General features: G+C 58.6%; 1 protein-coding gene across 1 annotated transcript in view; it reads right to left on the reverse strand.

The window, feature by feature from the left end:
• LOC119108400 (uncharacterized) overlaps positions 1 to 9061 on the reverse strand; it is a 21338-nt gene extending 12277 nt beyond the window's left edge. Inside the window, exons 1-10 of the mRNA XM_037231975.1 lie at positions 8870 to 9061; positions 7401 to 7483; positions 6732 to 6989; positions 5872 to 5955; positions 5665 to 5796; positions 4983 to 5117; positions 4131 to 4271; positions 3571 to 3708; positions 1480 to 3507; positions 81 to 998 (exon numbers count right to left, since the gene is read on the reverse strand). Of these exons, the coding sequence (XP_037087870.1) occupies positions 81 to 998; positions 1480 to 3507; positions 3571 to 3708; positions 4131 to 4271; positions 4983 to 5117; positions 5665 to 5796; positions 5872 to 5955; positions 6732 to 6989; positions 7401 to 7460 (3894 nt within the window). The 5' untranslated portion in view covers positions 7461 to 7483; positions 8870 to 9061. The remainder of the gene's footprint in view (positions 1 to 80; positions 999 to 1479; positions 3508 to 3570; positions 3709 to 4130; positions 4272 to 4982; positions 5118 to 5664; positions 5797 to 5871; positions 5956 to 6731; positions 6990 to 7400; positions 7484 to 8869) is intronic.
• Between the last annotated feature and the right edge of the window lie 375 nt (positions 9062 to 9436).

The raw sequence follows: 9436 nt of genomic DNA on the forward strand, positions 1-9436 counted from the left end.
TTGGCGGTGGCGAGGCGCGGGAAGGCGCGCTGCAGCAGCGGCAGCAGCGCCGGCCCGGCCAGCGGCGCCGCCTCGCTCACCGCCAGTAGGCAGCGGCGCAGGCCCACGGTGGTGACGCGCGAGCGCACGGCCGGCAGGTGGCGCGCCAGCCGCTCGGCCAGGTCGTCGCGCCGAGGCCGCGCTCCCTCCGGCAGCGTCACGCAGAAGGTGGTGTTGTCCAGCTCAAGCTCGCGCAGCCCGGCATGTTGCAGCAGGCTGACGGCCGCCCGCAGCGAGTGCTCCCACTGGCAGACCCGGCAGACGTCAAACAAACCAACAATCAGCGAGTGCTCCCACTGGCAGACCCGGCAGACGTCAAACAAACCAACAATCAGCGAGTGCTCCCACTGACCGACCCGGCAGACGTCAAACAAACCAACAATCAGCGAGTGCTCCCACTGGCAGACCCGGCAGACGTCAAACAAACCAACAATCAGCAAGTGCTCCCACTGGCCGACCCGGCAGACGTCAAACAAACCAACAATCAGCGAGTGCTCCCACTGACCGACCCGGCAGACGTCAAACAAACCAACAATCAGCGAGTGCTCCCACTGGCCGACCCGGCAGACGTCAAACAAACCAACAATCAGCGAGTGCTCCCACTGGCAGACCCGGCAGACGTCAAACAAACCAACAATCAGCAAGTGCTCCCACTGACTGACCCGGCAGACGTCAAACAAACCAACAATCAGCGAGTGCTCCCACTGGCAGACCCGGCAGACGTCAAACAAAATAACAATCAGCGAGTGCTCCCACTGGCAGACCCGGCAGACGTCAAACAAACCAACAATCAGCGAGTGCTCCCACTGACCGACCAGGCAGACGTCAAACAAAATAACAATCAGCGAGTGCTCCCACTGGCCGACCCGGCAGACGTCAAACAAACCAACCATCAGAGAGTGCTCCCACTGACCGACCAGGCAGACGTCAAACAAAATAACAATCAGCGAGTGCTCCCACTGGCCGACCCGGCAAACGTCAAACAAACCAACAATCAGCGAGTGCTCCCACTGGCCGACCCGGCAGACGTCAAACAAACCAACAATCAGAGAGTGCTCCCACTGGCCGACACGGCAGACGTCACACAAAATAACAATCAGCGAGTGCTCCCACTGGCCGACCCGGCAGACGTCAAACAAAACAACAATCATTGTTTGTCATATAGCACGTAAAAGCCGTGTAACAGACATTCTAAAGGATGTTCTTGTGAGTCCTGTTCCGCCGTAGCATGGACATGGAGCGGGCGTGAACCTGACGGCTCCCACTGACAGCGATGCAATCAGCATCATCACCATTCTCATGCACTGGGTACAAAACAAGACCAACCCCGCCAGATTCCATTGCTAAACTCTTCCCAGGTTGCCAGTCTTCCTGGCAGTGGACATCTCACTGTCCTGCACTGCAACGCGTGGTGACCCTCCGTCGAGACGCGGACCTTACCTCCAGCCTGAAGGTCCAGCTGGACAGATCGACCAGCATCAGCGACTGGCAGCACGCCAGCGACTTGCAGAGCAGGATGAACTCGGCGTCCTCGATCACCAGGCTGGTGGACGTCAGGTCGAGCAGCTGGAGCCGCGTGTTCTCCTGCAGCGCGAACAGCAGCGGCACCAGCTCGGTGGCGCGCGACACGTTCTCCACGGTGAGGTTGGTGAGGTGCGAGGCGGCGCGCAGGCTCTCGCCCAGACAGGCCAGGTCGGCCGCCGTCAGCCGACAGCGCGACAGCTTCAGCGAGGTCAACAGGCAGCCGGGCGAGCGGAGCGCGCAGAACAGTCGGTGGAAGCCGCCGACGTGCGCGGCCGCGTCGCAGATGGGCTCGCGGCCCAGGCGCAGCCGGTACGCCAGCTCCAGCTCGCCGGAGCCGACGGCGCCGCGGCCCAGGCTGTAGTTGCGCGTGAGGCTGGTGCCGCGCGGCCGCTCGCCGCCGCCGCCGCCGCCGGCCGCCAGCAGCCGCTGCTCTGAGCGGAAAAAGTCGACGGCACTGGTGAGCTGCGGCTCTGGCTGCCATACGCTCCTGAGTGTCAGTGCCGACAGCGGATGCGTGTGCAGAAGGTCGGCCAGCGCGCGCATCGAGCCGTCAAACGACACCAGGTGGTTGATGCAGAGTACGGCCACGCCGTGCGCACGCTGCAGTGCCGCGCACAGCTGCGCCATCTGTTCAGCCGACATGTCCAGGTCCAGCACCAGCTTGAGGCTGGCGGCGCGAGGCACGGCCGGCAGCGCCTCGCACAGCGCGTCCACGATCGGCTGGAAGCGGCCGAAGTCGCTGTCGTCGAGGTTCTGCAGCGCAACCTCCAGCTGTGCCAGCCGGTAGCGTGCCGCGGCGTCCGGGCGTAACAGCTGGCCCACGCAGCGGCCCATGCTGCGCAGCTCGTCGCCCGTCATGTCCGTGCCGAGCAGCGTGCACAGCTTGATGGAGCGCAGCCGCTTGGAGGCGACGCGCAGCAGCGGCTCCAGCTCCGGCGCCGGCGCCGCCGGCCGGAACACCACCTCCAGGCTCTCCTGGTGCGAGCTGACGCGCAGCACAGCCGCCCAGCTGTGCAGCTCGCCGGGCTGGTCCGTCTGCACCATCACGTGCTGCTGCGATGCCAGGCACACCGCCACCGCCTGCGTGGCCAGCCGCTCGTGGCCGGCCGCGCGCAGCAGGGTGAAGAGCGTGCGAGGCGGCAGACCGAGCGGACCCAGCAGCTCCAACGCCTGGTAGGCACGCCGCTGGCCGTCGTTGAGTAGCGTCACCAGGTAGCGCAGCATCACCATTACGCCGTGCGACGCCTTGGGCTGGCCGTCCAGCCGCTCCAGGTGCGTCAGCACAGGCGCCATCTGCTCGCGAAGCGCGCGCTGGTCGGGCAGCGAAGAGAGGTACAGCGCGGCCAGGTAGTCGGTGAAGGTGCGGTGGAGCGGCTGATAGATGTCGCGCTTCTGCACCTTGGACACGCTGACGACGCGCGTCAGAAAGCCCCACTCGAACACCTCGCGGTCAGGAACATGGTTGACAATCTCCTGCTCAGTGTAGAAGACGCGTCCCTCCAGGCACAGCTGGACAGCAATCTTGCCAAACTGGCGCAGCAGGCAGAGACAGCGCGGCGGCAGGGCACCGGCCTCGGGCCTCTCACCGCGCCGCATCAGACTCCTCCGGATCAGGCAGTCGAACAACGTTTGGTAGAGCAGCGCCTCGCTCTCAGGGAAGGCGCCGTCGCAGTCTTCGAACACGACGCAGAGCAGCAGACAGAGAAGCGGGCAGCGGGCCAGCTCGCGCAGCGCCGGCCGCCGGCGCAGCTCGGCTTCCAGGCCGGCCACGCCCGCCGGTCGCTGCACGCAGCCGAAATACTGGCGCACGTAGCGGCCCACGTCGGGCCGTTCGAAGCCCTGGATGACGAGGCGCCGGTGCACCCAGGGCAGCGCGTCGGCCACGTGGCTGGGACGCGACGTCACCAGCACCGTGCTGTTGAGGAAGAGCCGGCCGGCCAGCAGCTCAGCCACGGCCGGCCGCTGCTCGTCGCGCAGCTCGTCCAGCCCGTCCAGTAGGAAGAGCACGCGGTCCTCGTGCTCTGCTAGGTACTGCCAGAGTTGCTCCATGCGGTCGCGACCGACGATGTGGCGCGGCAGCAGCTCGTGGTGCAGGAAGTTATACAGCGAGCCGCTGAACTCCCACAGCGGGATCAGGAACGCGAACTGCGGCGGACGGAACAGCGCTCACACGTGCCCGACATATCCAGCCAATTGTACAACAGATCAACAAAACAATCTACATGGACCCATTACCATTCACAACCATCGTGCTTACGAACCACGCGACAGTGTCTGCATTTTGTCAGTCCGATGGACTGATCCATTGAGGGAGTGACAAAGGCCCTTTATTATGATCGAACCCCAGCTGTCTGTTGATCTCACAGTACTTGAAAACAAAACCAGTCATAACTGTTTTGGCGCTGGCATACCGGAACGTCTCTGGTCCTCTTTCGGCAACAGCTGGCTATTCATCCCCAAAGTTCAAAGCCATGGGCTGGCGCCGCAGTGCACCGTCTGGACAAGTCCCCCCGAGCGAGGCGCGGCGCCACCGGCGGCGGGCACCGGGGCGCGGTCGGCCGACTGACCTGGAAGCCGGAGAGGTAGGAGGACGGCCGGTCGGTGGCCCAGTCGTGCAGCAGCTTCAGCGCCAGCGTGCTCTTGCCAAAGCCGGGCTCGCCCTCCACGAGGATGCGGCGCGGCCGGGCCGGCACGCCAGCCTCGTGCGCCTGCCGGACACGGGACACATCGCTCAGCACACCCCCGGCCGGAACGGCAAGGGCCGACGCCGGGGCCGGCGCCGGCTGGCCGAGTCACACCAGCTGTGTACACTCCAGGCAGGGAGCAGTTCTCCACTGGGCCTGGGGCCAACAAAGGCCACAGCGGTCGGGGACCATCGCCGTATCCTGGCCGGTAGACTGGAACGTTGCGAGAGTGCACAGCTCGTGTTAAACGAGTCTGTAGGTAAGGGGGCGACCTGTTACGCCCTCGTAGGATAACGCGTATCGCCGCTCTTACGCAGGTAGAGAGCACAGCTGACCTGATTAAGGTGCTGCACCTGGTCAGGATGTGGTGTTGTTTACTGTGAGCGCTGTCCGCACCTGGTCATGGCCAGGATCAGAGAATATCGGTACCACTAGACAGAGGCTCTGATCAGTCAATGGTAAGGGAGAGCGTCATCATCAGTGAAAGGGGTTGTTCACTGCCAGAAGTCCGATAATTTTGTCCAAATCAATGGCGACAAAGCCTGCCGACCTCCAGTGGTAAGAGCGCCCGTTGATCTTCAGCAGCGAAACAACATGCTCACCATCGACTGTGAGCAGCGGATCTACGCACCACTGGCGGCAGGAGGATCTGCTCACCGTCAGCGGAGCAAGGATCTGCTCACCGTCAGCGGCGGGAGGATCTGCTCACCGTCAGCAAGGCGAGGATCTGCTCACCGTCAGAGGAGCGAGAATCTGCTCCAGCTCCACCGGCTGGTACACCCGCTCGCCGCGTGCCGACATGGACGCCAGGCTGAGCGCGATGAAGTACTCCTGCAGTGGCAGTCGGAACTCGGGACACCACGGGATCGGCTGCAGCCGCGTCAGCGTGTCCAGGCAGCGCGTGCGCAGGTGCGACACGATGCGCCCGGTCAGCGCCGTCAGCGGGCTGCTGGCCGCCGGCGACGAGCCCTGCGCATACCCGGCGGCCGTCAGCGAGGTGCTCCCGTCAGAGGCCGCTGCTTCCACACTAAGAATCATCGCGCCTCAGTTGCATCAATTACATCAGCTAGACTGCGGTAATAATGGTTTCGGTACTGGAATGCGCAGTAGAGCAAGCAGGCGCCATGCATTTTTGCTTTTCACCACAAAATACATTTCATCAAGCTCCAAAGAATCATACAAATAACTTCATTTACAAAGAATGACGCTTACGCCCGTTTGCCTTTGGTTCGTAGCATTATCCCAACTACCACACGTCACAAACATCGCCAGCCTCCGACCGCACCACCAACCAGGCCCGCCGCGCGCCCGTCCCGCCCGTGCAGGCCCACCGGCGCCGGCGCCGCCGACCGACCTTGTCGAGGTCGTCGGGCGGCGACGGGTAGCGCGGCGGCGACGGTTGCCCGGCCAGCTGCACTTTGATGACGTTGCCGATGACCACATCGCTGCTGCCGGTAACGCGGACGTCTCCGACGTAGCTGGGCGGCCCGACGGCGGCCAGCACGTCCTGCAGCAGACTGGGCAGCTCGCGCTCCGGCGCCGGTCGCGTCTCGACGGCGCCGCCGGCCAGCGGGCTCGCAGTCGGGTACGCACCCGGCACGGCGCCGTTGGTGTGGCGGCCGGCCGGCGCCGCCGACCGGCCGTGGCATGGCGTGTCACACTCCTGTGTCTGGGCGCTGCTCTGGTCGCTGTAGCCGCTGTCCGGCGCCTGCGAGACAACATTCACTGTGGTCAGTGCTGACTGGGCAACAGCCACTGTTGGCTGTGGCGATCAGATAACAATCGCTGCGGCCGCCAGGGGCGTGGGAGCGACCAACAATAGTCACTGTAGTTACCTGCAGGAGCATGGCAGCGAGCAAACGACTACCACTAGTACCAACATCCGCCACGGAACAATCCCTGGGGCCAACGCCGACCAGAAGCCATGTTTCAAATCGGTGCCCCGGGAGTGACCAGACGGCGGATGGCGTGGTCTGCGTTGCCATGACAACAGTCGCTGGCAGCCGTCGTCTGGTGCCAATCAGTGACCAAACGTCTGATAAGCCGTTCGGTCTGCCGCAGACGCGTCACCACCAGCGAACACCGGCATTGGACGTTGAACTCTGCACGTCCCATGGTACACACACTGTCTGATTGCCAATTGGTGACCGGGCGCCCGCGACGCATTCGCGGCGGCGTTTTAATTCCCCTGGCAGCAGTGCCAGAACAGTGATGTCCGGGACACTGGTGGCCCGGACGAAAACGGACAACAGCGCCCAGGACAAGTAGCTGGGATGGAATACCCAGGACAACAGTGCCTGGGATAGCAGTGACTGGGACAACAGTGACTGGGAAAGCAAGGCCTATGACAACAGAGCCTGGGAAAGCAGTGACTGGGACAGCAAGGCCTAGGACAACAGTGCCTGGGACAACAGTGACTGGGACAGCTGCAGCGTCCTGACCAGCAATACCCAGTCCATCAGTGCCCAGGTGGGCAGTGCGCACCTGACCAAGGCCGTTGTGGACGGGCACGGCGTCGCTGACGGTGGAGACCGGGTCAGAGTCGGGCTGCGAAGGGACCGGCCAGTCCGGCTGGCCAGCCTCCTCCTCTTCACAGGCCGACCAGCTGCCGGCCTCATCCAGTAGGTTGTTGACGCTGATCTCGTCGGCGAATGGGCCGCGACCGACGGCCGCGTCCTCTGACGACTCAGAGTACCAGCTGTGCAGCCGCTGCGGCGCCCGGCATACCGGCAGCGCCCGCTGCTGTGCCACACACGGTGATGAACGTGAGAGTGGCAAGCAGGGCTCTCCAGGGCACGCATGTCACACTGTCAGCAGCTGGTGCCAGCTCGGACATATACCACAGGCTGAGAGAGCACCAGGAAAGCTAACCACACAGGTAAAAATGCAGCTGCAGGGGAAAACAAGTCTGTTCTCAGGACACAATGCTGACAGTGCTGACAAACTGACCAAGCTGAACATCATTAGCAACTGAAACCTGAAAGTGGTGCTGGCTTTTCCTATCTGGCTTTGGCCCAGGCAGTTCAGGTAGCAGATGTGCTTGCTTGCTATTTCACACACAAATATGTACAAGCAAACTTCTATATGTGATGGTCAAATGCATGTATACATGGCTCCACTGATTGCTAGAGAACACTTATGAACCCACATTACCTGTGAGGACTCATCTGGCACCTGTTCATCAATATATGGGAAGTCCATCATACTGTGCATGCAGCTCCATTCTTCAGAAACATCTGGAAACATTGAGAACATGTTGTCCATGCTTTCAATTGTGCAGTGATACATGTCAAGGACAAATCAAATCCAAACACATTTTTTGGCATCCCCAGGCAGGCACATTGATGTTCTAGTATGTGTTTTTGTCTTTGTTTTCTATGATCTAGTGTGTTTTTCATGGTCATGACCAAAACTCACCATGAGACTTTCCCTGATGACCTTTGTGAGACCTTTATGACCTAGCATGTTTTTCATGGTTATGACCAAAACTCACTTGATGGAAATATATCACACAAATCATAACACAAAATTTCCAGTATGACCAACCATCCTGCCACTATGCAAAAGCCAACCCTATTTTCCAAACTCAACAAATTGCAGAAGGAAGATGATTGTGCTACATGCATTAGCAAAAAATCAGATGAAAGTGAATAAAAGTGAATTATTTCATTAAATGCTGGTAGTGAAGTTCCAAGTGAAAAGCTGACCATACTGACAAGATACATGGTTACATATATGTATATATATGTGTATATATATATATATATATATATATATATATAATCAAATTGACTTTTGTTTACCTTCAGCAGTTTGGTTTCACTTGGTTCCAGTTTTGTCAACAGCACATTCAAAATGCATCAATTATGTAACTGAGACAGGCAATTAAAAACAGATTTGAAGGCAAAAATGCCTACTTTTATGAACAAATATTTCAATCAGGAGCATAGAGATGACCACACATGTAACTTCAATACTAAAACCACACACTTCCCTGCTTACCCATGGTGGAATGGGTGGATTCAACTAACTGTGACACTCACTATTTCTCCTGGCTGAGATGGCTTACTGTGAGACACAGCACCACTCAAGGTCAGATAATGCTGGAGAGCACAGACATTGCCCATCTGTGCAGAATATAAACATTTTGCCATGAAGTTCAGTAGTTGAACAATGCTTTCCCAACTCCATGGTGGGGCCATTGTAACAAGCCCAACCCAAGGCAGGCTCAATTCCTCGGAACTAATTTATCAAAATGCTTGGAATAAATTTAGAACTTAAAATTAGCTTTGGATAACAAATATTCATAAAAATGCTCAAATTTGATTACTGCTTTACCTGTCCTAAAAACAATAAATGATAACATCCACTACATTATTCACATAGCAGTAGCAGAGGTGAGACTTTACTTCTGCTATTGTTTCGATAGCAGATTTTGATACCTGCCGAAATATCAATCCAACTATATCTACATTCTCCGGGTTTTTCTTTGAGGAATAAGGCTATTACTATCGTCGTAACTATGTCACCTTGTACTTCTCGCACTGCAGCAGAAAACATGATCATATTGCCATCTCCGGGACACCCTAATGCAGATGCCACCTGAAACTCACGTAACACACCTTGAGCTCAGCCTGGATAAAGAACGCCGCGATTCCCACAGTCCGCCCACGGTTCTGCCGAAAGTGACGTGCACGCCAGCCGCTCCCGCCCCCACACAACGCGACGCGCCATTCACGGCAAGAAGGTGTGTTCGGTAACTACGTTCGTCAGTCTAGCACGTCCGTCAATCTAGCAGCAGATTGATGTCCAGTTGCCAGTTAGATATTCCCGGGGCGTCACGATCGCCTCAAAATTTGTTGTGCATGATCTTTCCGACGCGCTGGTTCCGAAAATCACCGTCTTTGGGGTGGGATCTTGCGTAATTTCCGAGTTAGAAGGCGCGTAACATCGCCAGATCGACGTTGCAGGGTGTTTCGATTGCCCCCAAATTTGGTGTACAGGGCCTCCTTTACACGCTGATTCCGAAAATCGCTGTCTTTGGGGTTGGATTCCGGGTAACTTCCGAGTTATACGGCGCGTAACACCCCAGTTGGATACTGCGGGGCGTCTCGAACTCGGAAGTTGCGTAAATCGGAAGTTGCGCGAAATCCCACCCCTAAGACTGTGATTTTCAGAATCAGCTTGTT

This window comes from Pollicipes pollicipes, unplaced genomic scaffold (genome assembly GCF_011947565.3).
Source record: "Pollicipes pollicipes isolate AB1234 unplaced genomic scaffold, Ppol_2.1 Scaffold_2555;HRSCAF=2994_pilon_pilon_pilon, whole genome shotgun sequence".
Taxonomy (NCBI): Eukaryota; Metazoa; Arthropoda; class Thecostraca; order Pollicipedomorpha; family Pollicipedidae; genus Pollicipes; species Pollicipes pollicipes.